Source organism: Podarcis tiliguerta (assembly GCF_965153285.1).
Source record: "Podarcis tiliguerta genome assembly, chromosome: 12".
Taxonomy (NCBI): Eukaryota; Metazoa; Chordata; class Lepidosauria; order Squamata; family Lacertidae; genus Podarcis; species Podarcis tiliguerta.
Window position 1 is genome coordinate 28,996,354 of NC_139545.1, and position 14,298 is coordinate 29,010,651.

The 14,298-nt window shown below is 42.3% G+C and overlaps 1 protein-coding gene across 6 annotated transcripts in view; it reads left to right on the plus strand.

Moving 5' to 3' along the window:
- The window catches only part of ETV1 (ETS variant transcription factor 1), an 89,201-nt gene that overhangs the window by 9,697 nt on the left and 65,206 nt on the right, over positions 1–14,298 (plus strand). For 3 of the 6 annotated variants that reach the window (XM_083405473.1, XM_083405475.1, XM_083405476.1), the window contains one exon: positions 4,702–4,755. The exons of the other annotated variants lie outside the window; for them this stretch is intronic. In XM_083405473.1, coding sequence (XP_083261599.1) covers positions 4,702–4,755 — 54 coding nt within the window. The remainder of the gene's footprint in view (positions 1–4,701; positions 4,756–14,298) is intronic. 6 annotated transcript variants of the gene reach the window in all.

A 14,298-nucleotide genomic window follows, 5' to 3' on the forward strand; every position in this document is an offset into this window, starting at 1 on the left:
CTAGGCAGCTTTCAACAAATCAAAACACAATAAGACACCAAACATTAAAAACTTCCCTAAACAGGGCTGCCTTCAGATTCTTCTAAAAGTCAAAGTTGTTTATTTCCTTGACCTCTGATGGGAGGGTGTTCCACAGGTCAGGCGACAACTACTGGGCTTTAAAATGCCAAGAGATCAAGCTGCACAGTCCTGTGCACACCTGTGCCCGTCCCATTAAGCTCAGGTTGGACTCATCATAATGCAAAACATCCTATGTAGGGGATTGGGCTGAAAGGAGCTCATGATTTTTAAATAAGCAAGCAATTTCTAGGGAAGTGGGGGGGGACCCCATCCAAACCAAGAAAGCTCCCCTGAAAGATCTTAATTATTGCGGTGTTGCCTTGACTTCTACCTGTGGGAAACGGTGAGAATTTGTGTGGGGAGGAGAAGCATTTGGCAACGATCAGTCTTAACCAAAGAACAGATGTTGGTCTCTCAAGTCGGTGGCAACTTGTCTATTACCTTAATGCAGAACGAACCTGACAGAGCTGTTCCCAATATTGCCACATGTTTGAGCTTCTCAAAACGCTTCTGGTGTTTATTTTCCCCTCAGTCGTGCTTCATTAAATAGAGTGGGGAGATAGTCTCCATTGTGGGTTTTTTGTTTTTAGTGTTTTTTAAAGGTGTAACCATTACATGCATCTAAACGTTTTTCTGTCTCCTTATTTGCTTTCGGCAAACACTTATGTTGACATGCCCTCTTCCTCCCCCCCCCCCTTCTGTAGCCGCCATCCCCCCCCCCCCCGCACACACTGTCACTGTATTCAAAACCACTGTAGCTTTTATGACAGCCTCACAGAATTGCAGCGTCGGCATTGACAAGAAAAGAGGAAATGAATGATATATAAATGTGCCTGCAGTTACAGCACTCCAAAGTCATATTTTTCTTTTCAGGCATCCATGTTTTTAGCCCAAGTTAACCGCCTGCTTGCTGGTCTGACTTGTAAGTCCTTCAAGGCTGAGGTATATATATATATATATATTTGAGGAGGGGATATTGTGAAGGCATTCTTGACAAGTAAGGGCCTTAATACACACTTACCTGGGAGTGTCCCATTGAACGCAGTGGGTCTAACTTCCGAGGCAACATATGTAGGATTGTGCTGTAAATCACTAATGTACGTCACCAGCCCCCGTTTTAAAGGGAGGTTTTGTGGTGTTGCGGGACATGAGCTTTTAGTACTCATTCTGATTCCTTCTCTGCATTTCATTGACATTTTCATTTCTGTTGTTAAGAAGAGGGGTGAATATTTGCTCGTACTCATCAATATGGGATTGAGAACATCTCCAAGGGGAAGCCTTTGCATCCAGGGAAGAGCAAAGAATGTCAGAGCAGGGGCTCAGTCACGATTTAATTTATTCCCCAAGAGAGGTAAAGCTGCTACATTTCAGACCTTTCCACAGAGTTTTGTAAAGTTCTTTCTTAAAATAAAAATAGCTTCTTTCCCCCCAGAGTCTTTATAAAACTGGGTGTGCTTGTTTCCCTCCCTCCCTTGTATATTTTCTGTGATAGGCAATTGTGGGTGCCCCTTTATTGTGAAGCTGACACATCAAAAGTCAGGGCAGATGTAAAGCCAGTGATAAAAATGAATGCTAATGGAGGATTTGTGCTGCAGATTTTCATTCCTTTGAAAGGGGAAGATGAAGCTTGGTTCTGGTTTGTTTGTAATACTACGGAAACATACTCAACTGGTGTGTTGCAAAGTATAACTTCTATACAAAAGGATGTAAGGACCACATTCTGCAGCTATCATGTGTAGTTTTTGCTACATATGTCTGGATTGTATAACAGAAGGGTGTGTGCTGATTTACATAGATTTGGGGGGGTTTGCTTTTAAAAGAACTATTTTAAAACTAATGCTGGTCTTTTCATCCCTGGGAGGCCTTAAATATATTTCCTACTTCCAGTACACAGAGACTGAAGCTATAGGTGCTGTTTTGTTGAAATGCATTATGATGCTCAAAAAGTTTGTTTTATCCTTTTTATAAGCTCTTAAATAAATGATTTGATGCATTTTAATAGTTTTTAATGGAAGGGTGGCAAGTTAGTTTGGGGACTTTCATTTATATGTCAGTTTCCCCTCTACAATATGCAATGCATAGTCTGTTGATCTGAATAAAACAACTTGTGCTTTTTCTCTTGCCCTTGAGAACCAGCATAGTACAGTCGCTATGTGTTTAGCTTTGATGTGGGAAATCTGGCTTCAAATCTTTCCCAAACCAGCCAAAGCCTACCTCACAGGGTTGCTGTAACACTAAAATGCTTTCATTAAAAAAGAAAGAAAAGTAGGACACCTTCTGTTCTAAGCCATTGTGGTTTCTTTTGATGTGAAACAAAAAGGTGGCTTAAGTTGTCATATGGAATTCAAATTGTTTTAAAAATCCAGTCCGTGTGGCATCTTCATAATAGTTGGTCTTCTGTGGGAATAAGGGAGAGCAATGGAAAGGATTCCACACTGCAGTCTGTCAGCTGTTTTTTCTATGGTCTCATGGCTTCCTCAGAAGCATATAAAAGCGTGGTGGTTATTCTGACACCTTTTCTCCGTAGCGTGTAAACAGGAGATGCTAACTTGGTTATATAAATTAAGTTGTATAGATAATGATGGCTCTGCCTCAGATATGCCTTGAGTCTAATGATGTCCAGTTAATCAAAAGATGATCAAGTGGTGTTGGGACAGGTGTGATCTCAAAAACCAGGCCTAGATTGAGACAAAGTGAAAAAACTTAATTCCAAGAGCCGAAGGAATCCTTACACAAGGCTTGCTCTCAGAGAAGTCATTGTGCTGTTCGGCAATCTGTCATTGGAACCCCAGGGGCGATTCAAAAGGAACTCATCTTAGGATGTGGGGCCCAGTTATTCAAAGAAAAACTGGGTTGGCGCAAGTCTAAGCAGCTCTTTGGATCACAACCTTAATAAACATTTTTTTATTGTTGCCTGTATGAAATCATCTTGTAGTGCTCTATTCATTCTTCTTCTTAACTCATCAACATGATTTCACGTTAGCCTTAATAGGAGCAGTACAAATGTATCTCTCTTGTGTGTGCTAAGATAGGAAGCCTGTTTGAAAGTGCGAGTAACACTATCCTCATTTATTAGGGCTGGAAGGGTCCAGTAGTAAGTTTTTGTTCTGCTCACTCTTTTGCATAATGACATACTGCATATAAAATATCTCTCTCTGTGTGTGTGTGTGTCATAGAAGGGTTGGAAGGGACCCCAAGGTTCATCTAGTCCAACCCCTGCCCTGCAGGAATAGGCAGCTGTCCCACAGCGGGATTGAACCTGAAATCTTGCTGGCGTTATCAGCACCACACTCTAACCAACTGAGCTATCCATGTGTATATGGGTATAGATATTGGAAAGTGCGCGAGAAACAGTGTCAACTTCTGTTGCTTGACGTGAAAATGACAGTGTCTGATGGTATCTTAAAAGCAAGCTCCCAACTAATCTTGATTTTAGATGTATGTTAATATCAATAAGGGCACGACTTGTAATGCTCATTGCTGATTAATTTACCCATATGCATTTCATTAAGTGACCCCAACGATGGTTCTGATCACAAAGCAAAGTAACCCGTATTGATCAGCATGAATGTCTGGTTGGGCGATAAGCCTTTTGGTGAAGATGGGAAATAAATAAAAAATACTTATTTCTGAATTAAGATTCATAGGATTAGGTGGCAGAGCTGTAAATCTAATTTTGCTAGGAAGTAAGTTGGATTGAGCTCAATGGGCTTCATTTCTGAGTATCTATGCATAAAGAGAAGCCTTGAGTTATATGCGGCTCACTTAGAATATGGAGACGTGAAACTTTGCTATATAATATACATTTATTTAGCACCATGTGTCCTTTAAGCACACCAGTAGATGCGTAGTGGATCCCTGCTAATCTTAGCATCTGATTTTAGGGTTCTATGCAGAGATGCTCTTAATCTCTAATCTAAATTGTGAATGTGCAAAATATATTCCTGTCTTTACAAGCATTGAGCCAAGTTCCCATTTGTGCTCGGATTGTGTGTGTGTGTGTGTGTGTGTGTGTGAATGATCAGTTTGGAGTTCTTGGTACAATTAACAATGTTTTAGATGGATCATAGAATTCACTAGGAAATGCATCTTTTTTCATCTCTTATTAGCAACTATTCTTTTCCCGCTCCCACTGTAGCTTTTCTCTTTTCCATAAACTGCTACAGTTGTTCAAAGGCAACAGCCTAAAACGCTTCCATGGACTTCTGCATATATTATATTTGACCCCCCTTTGCTACTTTCTCTAGTGGTACCAGCTTGATTTATTACTACAGAGATGCAGTTCTACCTCCTCAGTGTTGGTCAGATGCAAGCATAAATCTAAGATGGGCAACTACTGCCTACCACTAGTTTTACTGTCGGGGGGTACTTGGCAACTAAAGCAGCGCCTGATTTACTGATGTACATACTGCCATTTTCTAAAATGGGTGTAAATGCTCAGCGGTAACAACAAATGCAGAATTCCCACACTCGGAGTTCATTTTGGGTTGTTTCTTGTACATACGTCAACGTTGTGTTCATGCTAAATCATCTTCTCGATTTGGGCGCTGGCTAGTGCTAAGAGTTAGGATCACTTCGATGTTTTGCTGACTTGTGGATGTTAATTCCTTTCTTTCTGTTTTCCCCCCACCCTATCTTCAGCTCAGGTACCTGACAATGATGAGCAGTTTGTGCCAGACTACCAGGCTGAGAGTTGTAAGTATTGTATGACTCACCACTTTTGCTTCACTTAAGAAAATGTCTTACCTTTCTTGTTTTGGTTAGCCAGTGCTCACATGATAAGTATGGTTATCAGGCCGTGGCATCACCATAGAAACATGTGAGGAAAGAAATTGCCGAATTGCAGCCAGGGTGGTTTTGGTGGCGGGGAATGGTTTGGCTGAAGGCGGTGATATCATTTTTCCTTTTGTGAAGGGGCTGGTGGGTTATTGCAAAGAGTGCATACTTCTAATATAGGGATGAGCAAGCTCTGGGCCTCCAGATGTTGCGGGACTACGGCACCCATCCTCCATGAGCACTGGCTATGTGAGCTAGGGCTGATGGGAGTTGGAATCCAATGAGGTCCAGAAAGCCACAAATTGCCCATCCTAGTTCTAACATTATGAAAAGCATAGTTTTCATTTTGTTCTCCAGTGCATAGATGGGGAACCTGTGACTCTACCAAAACTGTTGGACTCCCAACTCCCACAGGTTTTCCTGGCACATAGGTTGCCAAAGTGTGCAGCATTTTGCCTTTTGAATTTCCTTCCACAGTTTTACCTTCCTTACAAAATGCAGTTCACTTCTGTCAAAATGAGATGCGAAAGTTGCCTTGTTTCTCCAGGCTAAGATGGAATTTGACCTTGGGAGTGGGCTTATCAGAAGGGGGAAATGTGGCGCTGAGGCTAATAAGCCATCCAAGAGTTTATGTCAGGTGTCGGGTGGGCAGTTCAGGGCTTCCTGCATTGTACTGCTGGAAAGAGATTCACATGTGTGCACATAACTGAGGCGAAAGGGGGTCCCTTGAAAGTTCATGCCTGCCCCCAAAGTTCTTGAGAACCGTTTTTAGTAGGTCTGTTGTTGTTTTCTTAAGCTGCCATCCAATATACCAGGGATGAGGAACCTCAAGTAGAGGGGCTGGATGTGGCCCTTCATGCCTCTCTGTTTGGCCCTCGGGCCTCTGCCTAGGCCACAACCCTTCACTGACCCTGCTCTAAGTCTCCAGTGTGATTTTACCTAACTGGAATGTGTCCTTGAACCTCTTGCTTGCCTGGATGGAGAGTGGTTTGTCTCTGGCGACACTTGGTCACACCTGTCGTTGGATGGCTGCCCATGATAGAATGTGACCCTCAAGCTGCTTTGCACATTCAGCCTGGGAGTACAATGAGCTTGCTTCTGTGTAGACAGCAATAGGCTACTCTTCTGGAACCACTGGCAGTTCTACCAACAGCTTTATTTAAAGAGTAAACCTCTTTTCCCCATGACTGATTCTGTGGCCAAAGAGTCACCACTGGTGATTTTCCTCTCTCATTTTATGTGATAAAGAGGTTTTGTGAAAGAACTCCCCGCCGCCCTGTCATTCGCAAATCATAGATACTGAAAATAACATCAAATGTTCCTTTCAGAATATGGTAATGTGGTATTTTGCCATGATCTTGTGTGTGTCTTCCACCTCAAAAACTGGCGTTCTAAAAAGAGAGAGAGAGAGAAAGACCCATCTTGAAAAAAAGCGACAGAGCTTCAAGAGTGTCCCATAACACAGATCCTTCCCCTCTACACATTTAAACAGCTTTAAAGTATGACTGGATTCTAATCCATCGTTCCCCTTGAGGTAAATATGACAATTCCCGTCAGCTTGGAATTGTTTTCTCAAATTTGACTTCCTTGGCAACCCTTCTGTATTCCAGCAGACTGTATAACTAATTTTTTGCTTGCTTAAGTAAGTTCTTGAATGGGGGGGGGGATGTAACCTTTGAAATCAAGTACCTGTTAATTTTAACATTAAGGTGTTGTAGAAGATGACATTAAACAGATACAAGTGAAAGAAACATGTTGTGCTATGTTTAGTGATATGAGTAAAACTGGGAAATAATAGCCTGTGAGCCCCATGTCAAATGGTATCTCTCTCTTTCCCCCCTGCATGAAATGAAACCAGCTGTGTTGCCTTGAAATGGAGTTTGGACAAAATAGTTGGAGTTCAAAGACAGTATGTTAAACTTAAGTTTTCAAACCAAGTACTTCCGTCTGCACAATACATTTGGAACAGTATGATGCCACTTTAACAGTCCTGGCTTCCCCTCAGGAATCCTGGAAACTGTTCTTCTCACAGAGCTGCAATTCCCACAGTACTATAATAGTTAATCCCTCCTTCTAGGGAATAGTAGCTCTGTGAGGGTAACGGGAGTCTCCTAAACACTTTCAGCGCCCTTAGCAAACTACCGTTCCCAGATTCTTTCGGGGAAGCCATGGCTGCTTGAAGTAGTATCATAGAGCTTTAAGTGACCCATATGTTTTCAATGCCACTTCCATATATTTTAATACTGCTTCCTATATTATAATACAAGAGTCCCTTTAAAGGACCAGATGACCCTCAGGGTCCCTGCCAACTCTACAGTTCTATGTCCATAAAAACCGATAGCGGAGAACTCAGTTCATATATTTTGAATCTGTTACCCTTTGGGCTCCTGTCAGGGAACTGCCATCGGAGCGGGAGGCGGAGAGGAGGCTCCCGGACGATGGTGGAGAGGGTCCTAGTAAAAGGAGGGATAGCCCATCCGCTGGGGAAGGTAATCAGCGTAACACCAGTGGGAAAAGGGAGGAGATGGAGGAATCGGAGAGGTGGCTCCAGGACTCTTCGCAGGAGACCAGCGGAGAGGACACGAGTACTCCGTTGCCCACACCCACCTTGCACAGAAAACTTTCACGCAGGCAACGGGGGAGGAGACTGGGCGTCAAACAGCTTCTATGCTGGAAGCGGTTTAAGAAACGCCCACTGACGGATTCTGCCAGCGGCTGAGGCAGCCATGGAACTTGAGGCTGTCCTGACAGAAAGGGTTCAACCATGCAACCTAGCCAGGAGTAACGGCAACTTACGCACGAGCAACCCCTAGAACCATTACAGCTCCTTTGGAGGAAATTGCGGGCTGGAAAACTAATCCTACGATATCTTTAAAAATAAAATAGCAGGGGTGTGTGACTTGTGACCCACCCCACTAAATTGGGTGTCTGTACTGAGGTCAAGGGCCATTTCTAGGTATTACCCAAATTCTTTCTCTGGGAGTGCAAAGTTCTGCTGATTGTTTCACCGACTATTGTACAAAATAAATCAATGATTCGTAGAGAAGGGCTATGAACTGTGAATGAGAAACCCTGTCAAATATTGTCAGGGTTTCTTGAGGTAAGCACTTCCCCCTCGGACAGAAATGCCCTAATCCAATTAGAGCCTCTCTGCAGGCATAAGCACACCTGTGCCCTGCCTAATAATAATAATAATAATAATAATAATGCAGAAATGGATGCTGCATGCATAGTTCTCAGTTGTTAGAGCTGTGTCTTTCAATCTGCCATTGGTTTGGTGAGGAATCTGGGGCAGGCAGAGAACTTGAACCCAGCTCTCACTTCCCCTGTTTGGGTTGCATTTTAAATGGCTTGAAAGGAGTTCATATGCATGACTTTGGCTGTCCTGGGCACACACACCTTTTGGATTGGGGCAGGCACCCCCAAACTCGGCCCTTCAGATGTCTTGGGACTAGAACTCCCATCATCCCTAGCTAACAGGACCAGTGGTCAGGGATGATGGGAACATCTGGAGGGCCAAGTTTGGGGATGCCTGGATTGGAGCATAGGTGTTTTCTTAATGTTCTTTGTTAACTGGAACCACCTCAGCTACAATTTACACAATCCTATCAAAAGAGCATTTGTTTGTTTTGTTTTTTCCTTGCTTTCCCTTTCCAAAGGAAAGGTCAGGAAGCTTCCTGGGGAGTTAATCTGGCAAAGGTTGCAGAGTTTCCAACACAGATTTAGCTATGTAAGTTACATCCATGAGCTGTGTAAAATATTGGAGTAAGCAAAGCTGTTGGGTGATTTAAAGAGGTGAACTCGGAGTCTCTTAGAGGTACATTATATAGATTTGCTATGTATAGCGCTATAAATGCAGGCATACGGTTTTGATTTTTGCAACAGAGAACTTTGCAGAAGTAACAAAGGTTATGCTCTGCGAGAATTGTGAAGACCACAGAGAAACTGCAAATCTATCTAGAGCGGAAAACAAGAACTATTGGGGGCAGAGGGGGGCAGAGAATGGGGGCGATGCGCTTATACATAGGTGATTCTCATAAATTTCAAAACTGATGGGAGTGGGAAGGTGTGTGTGTGGGGGGGGGGGGGAATCAATGCCAAGCCAGTAGCAGATTCAAACTGGATACAAATCCTTATACAGTGGTACCTCTAGTTATGAATTTAATTCGTTACAGAGGTCCGTTCTTAACCTGAAACTGTTATTAACTAGAGGCGTGTTTTCGCTAATGGGACCTCTTGCTGCCACTGCACCGCCAGCACACGATTTCCATTCTCATCCTGGGGCAAAGTTCTCAACTTGAGGTAACTCTTCCATGTTAGCGGAGTTTGTAACCTGAAGCGTTTGTTGCCTGAGGCGTTTGTAACTCGAGGTACCACTGTAGTGCAAAGTGACACAGGCTTGAGCAAATTTCAAGGAAGGAGAGGTCCATTAATGTGTCTTGCACTGTCATACAGGCCAACAAATTTATTAAGGCACAAGCTTTAGTGGACTGGAGTCCCCTTCATCCGTTAATGTGTAGTCTTTAGTCCATGAAAGTTTATACCACAATAAATCCGTTAGTCTTTAAGGTGCCACAAATCTCTTTGCAACAGGGTACGTTGGGTACTGCTTTGAAGACCATGAATAGGGTGTCTTCAAGCATGCTTGGGAATATATTTTCTTTTCTGTATATGTGCCCTAACTCCAGATATTTCCATCTCCTTCGGTCAGGGCCGTATAGTAAGTTTCGGCATTGTTGTAGGGAGCAAAACAGGGATAGTTGGTACATATGTAGAATTGGCTACAGCAACAGGTTGAAAGTTCCTTGAGGCTCCTTTGTGGCTCATGCAATCACCAGGCAGGTGGCTTTGTTAGTTCTTGGGTGCGCCAGTTTGCTTGGAAGAGCAGAATCTGGAATAGTGCCTGAGGGCTCATTCACTCATGCACTAGTGTGTTCCACTCAAATATCTTTCTTAATCAACACTCCAGTGCTGAATTGCTTCTTTTAAAGTATTATAATTTGAGATAATGTTGAGTGATGTGAAAACTTTGTTTTCAGGCATTCAATCTGCTACGTTTGTTTCTTACATGCAGGGCATCACTTAATATTACTATGATGGCGTAATTCTTTTTTGTGTGTGAATTTGACTCAAATTAGGTGATATTTAAAAAGAAAGCGGGGGAATAGATTGAGTAGAAGAAGCAAAGGTATTTTCTTCTTTGCAAATGCTGCTGAGGGCCTTTTTTAAAAAAATGATGTAAAGATACTCTTATCAACAGCCTTGCAGAATAGTTCCCTTTGAAGTTAGAAAAAAAAAATCCCATCTCATCTCAAGGTTTTTGCTTTCTTGGGAATGTTTCTTAGCAAATATAGCATTGGTGTTGTTAGAAGTGAAAATATGATGGTAGATATGGCAAAAGTAGCTTCTGGCTTTAAAAAAAGAAAAGAAAAGTCTTGAATATATTTTTAAGGTGTAGTTGCAAAGAGCATCTGATTAAAGCAATGATACAACCCTCCCTGTGACGCTCGAGATGTTCTTGGACAGGTTTCCTCAACCTCAGCCCTCCAGATGTTTTGAGACTACAATCCCCATCATCCCTGAACACTGGTCCTGCTAGCTAGGGATCATGGGAGTTGTAGGCCAAAAACATCTGGAGGGCCGAGGTTGAGGAAGCCTGTTCTCAGGGATGATTGGGGTTGTAGCTCAGAGTCATCTGGAAGGCCAGAGATTCCCACCCCTGATCTAAAGCCACCATAAATAATAAACAAATACATTTATATCCCGCCCTCACCAGCTGAAGCCGGGCTCAGAGCAGCTAACAGCAATAAAAGTAACACAAATTACATGAAATCACAATCAATTAATTGAAATCAGGCATTTCTCTTGCGGGGGCGCTGTGGGGGACATGGATGCTAGTTCCGTCTCGTTTTGCTGGTTTGATCATTGCCTTCCCCGAATTGGAGGGAAATGACCGGAGAAGCAATGTGGGACAAATCTAGCTTTTTTTGTTGCAAATCCCCTCCCTATGAAGAGTGCATAAAGAGAGTTTCTCTGTCTGTTTGTCTGTCTCTTCAAATCAGCCCAAAGATTTCAGCAAAATCTGTCTTGCCTATTGCACTGAAATAATGCACACTTCAATTTTGCAATATGTCAAGCTCCTCTAGTAGTGTAAAATCTCCCACGCTCATACCCCTTGGGATTCTTACTTGGGAATCTTTCGTTTATGCTCCCTGCCTGCTGATTCTAGAGCCTTGCAGTTCATTGTCTGTTATTGCTTTGTGTGCTTTGGACATGTGTACAGATAACCACTACAACATCCTAGGGATGCTAGAAGAGCCCTTCTAAGTCTAAGGAAAGGACTTAACCTAGTCCAGCATGCTGCTGATAATTTCTAAGGGCACTTCTAGGCAGGTGTTTTCACTGGGGCTGTTGCTGCGTTGACTTTGCAGTCACCTCAGGCCGTCGACTATGTTGTCACTCTGAGCTGGAGCCATCTTAGGGAGTTGCAGGTGGCATTTACGCATGACTGCTGTTATACTGCTGTGATCTCATTGCTGCCATCTGCAGAGGACCATAGTAGCACTGGCCTAGGTTCCCCGCGTTGCTACTCTATTCTGTTCTTGAGGTTTTAAGATCTGTAACAGCCTCCGGCACACTATGTTGAAGCAGTAGTACCTCCTCTTTCTTTTGAACCTGCTTTTGTGTAAAGACTAACGATGATGATGATGGTGGTTTTGCATTTATAGCCCACTTTTTATCCATGGCGTTCAAGGTGGCATATATGGTTTTCTCACTCCCCATTTTATGCCCATGACGACAACCCTGTGAGGTAGGTTAGGCTGAGAGATGGTTGCTTCCCAAGGTTACCCAGTGAGTTTCATAGCTGAGTGGGGATTTGAAAGGGATGTTTTAGGAGCAGGTAGTTCAGTAATGCTTGTTCTGGATTACAGTGGCTCTTCACGGTCTCAGGCAATGGTTTTTCACATCACCTGATGCCCGATTCTCTTTTGAATCACTCTGCAATGTTAAAAAACAAAACAAAAATATTATGCATCTTTATCCAGAATCTATCCAAGTCAGATTCTATCCAAGTCAGATTCGCGCTGTGCCAGTCCCCCCCCCCCCCCGACCATATATCCAAGAACTATAAAAGGCAGGAGAAGATATTGGAGAAATTTTCACAGGTGAGGTGTTGCTGTGCTTAACCTTTCCAGCAGTGATGTAGGTTTTCTCAGATATATTTAATTGGAAAACTTCCCTATGTAAATAATTTGCATTTGAGTATAGCCTGCATAGGGTAACTTGCATCAGAAAATTCACTGATGCCCAAGAGAGTGCTCTAATTTGGCATGTTTATTTCACTTGTATTTAGTAAACAATGCTAGAAAAAATGCCGGATATTTATTTGCATTTGGCATCCATTCATTTTTACTAACAAACTTAGGAAGTAGAAGATTTTCTGCAGGAAAAAACAAAGCACTTAAAAATTCTGCCCCATATTTCAAGGGGGCCCAGGGGTGATTGTGAGTGTCCTTTCTTCCCATACCATCTCTCTGGTTTTCTGCAACTGCAGCCACCTTGGGTGCCTGCAATCTATGTCTTCAAATGGGCTTTCCTATAAGTAGGGGAAGTTGGGGGAGGCTTCCTACTATTCATCTGACAGCTGTTTGTAATTTAAAGAACAAACTTCTCTCACGGGGCCTTTTCAGATTGAAGTTCTGGCAGTTGGGGAAGCTGCAAAAATGGGGAGAAATGTATAATTCTGGGCAGAATGGAAATTGATGCCTTCTTCTATCCGTATTTGCAGGGCAAGGGAAGTTTCCCAAAATCGGAGGGCAGGTTTTGGCCCAGCATTAGTTTTACAGATGAGAGAAAAGTAGTCTTCCTTGACTACTTCTCCTCTCACTTCAGCCGAGTGAAATAATTTTAATAATATAGTTGACTGCTTTCCTTTGCACCTGACCTCTATGGTTTCATTTTGTGGTTAGCCCCAAGCATTAGTCTGTATTTAGCCATATTCCTCCCTGCCCCCCGCTCTTTATATATAAGGATGAAAGACTTACTTAAATTTGAGGAAGGCTATTCTTCATGAATATAGCAAGAGAGAGAAGGCTTGCCACTGGGCTCCTCCTAGTCAATAATGCCTTTAATCTGTGGTTGTAGTAGCAACTTGAAAGCTTTATTTTGGTTTTAATAAGTAGTTCTTGTTTTTCTGCAGACTGTGGAGATTTTTTATTAATATGTAACTCCTAACTCTGAAGGGTACAAAGACCTTGATATATTTAGCCTCAATATCGATCTGATACACAACTGGCACAATATTACTATAAAATAAATGGCTGCTCGCTGCCAATGTATATAGACAGTATTGATGTTTAATCCTTTTGGAAACCTTTTTTTTTTTTTTAATGACCTTGCTGCTCTGAGGTGAACACGCTTTGCTTACTGAAATTGCCCTCTTGCCATACATGGAAGTTGGCAGGTCTTGGGCCCTAGTCCTTTGACTTACTTTTTGACATTTAAGGCACATGCGTGAGATTTAATGACCTGTCTTTTCTTTAACCTACATGATTTTTTAAAGTGTAAGTATGTTATCATTGTTGAGGATTTTTTTCCTTCACTTGTCAGGCCAAAGTTTTATTTCGCTAAGCTATGTTGTTCACTCTTTTATTAGGGGTTTACATCTTGGTTTGCATTAAGAAGGTTAAATCTCCTAATCTTAGTCCATCAGATTCCTTCCACATGGCCTCAGATACCTAACCACTCCATATATTTTCTTTTCTTTCTTTTCCAAATTGTGACATTTATTTATATTTTCAAATGTTTCCTTCCAGGGGCTATAATCAGGGCAGCTTATTTGAAAACAATACACTGGGAACTTTGTGGCATGTTTCTGTCTGTCTTTTGTCCCTGCGATTTCTCTAAACAAGTCCTATGTGCTTAGCTATTGATTTAAGAAAAACTTACTCACCTGTGTTTGTGCTTGCAAACGCGCATCTTGCCTTCACATTTACTTACCACTGAAAATGCAGGTTTATATGCAGTAAAGTTGGTGCCCATTTAAAAGTGTGAATGGCACTCAGCTTTGATTTCATGTAAATAAGCTTTTTGCTTGATAAACAGCGGTACATATGATTTTGCATACTGTATGTGGTGGTTCAGTTCAGACGCTTACAACTGCAAATCAGGGGTTTTTATTCTTCAGGATTTGAAGTGGTTATGGGGGCCTTGGATATGAAAGGTAATTCAAGCTCTTTCTCTCTTTCTGTCTGATCCCATGCATTTGATTTTTGTCGCCCTGTCCAGCATTCGGTCTTGCTTAATGTCATCTTTACATATAGTGTTGGTGTGCTTAGGCTGGAAAGACACAATAGCTTTTTTCAGAGAGTTCGATGCAGTTTTAAGGGGTGGGAGTTTCCTGCTTGTAAGCTCATTCAACTTTCACTTCCAGTAAAGCAGGTTTTGTAGGCATTTGTTCAA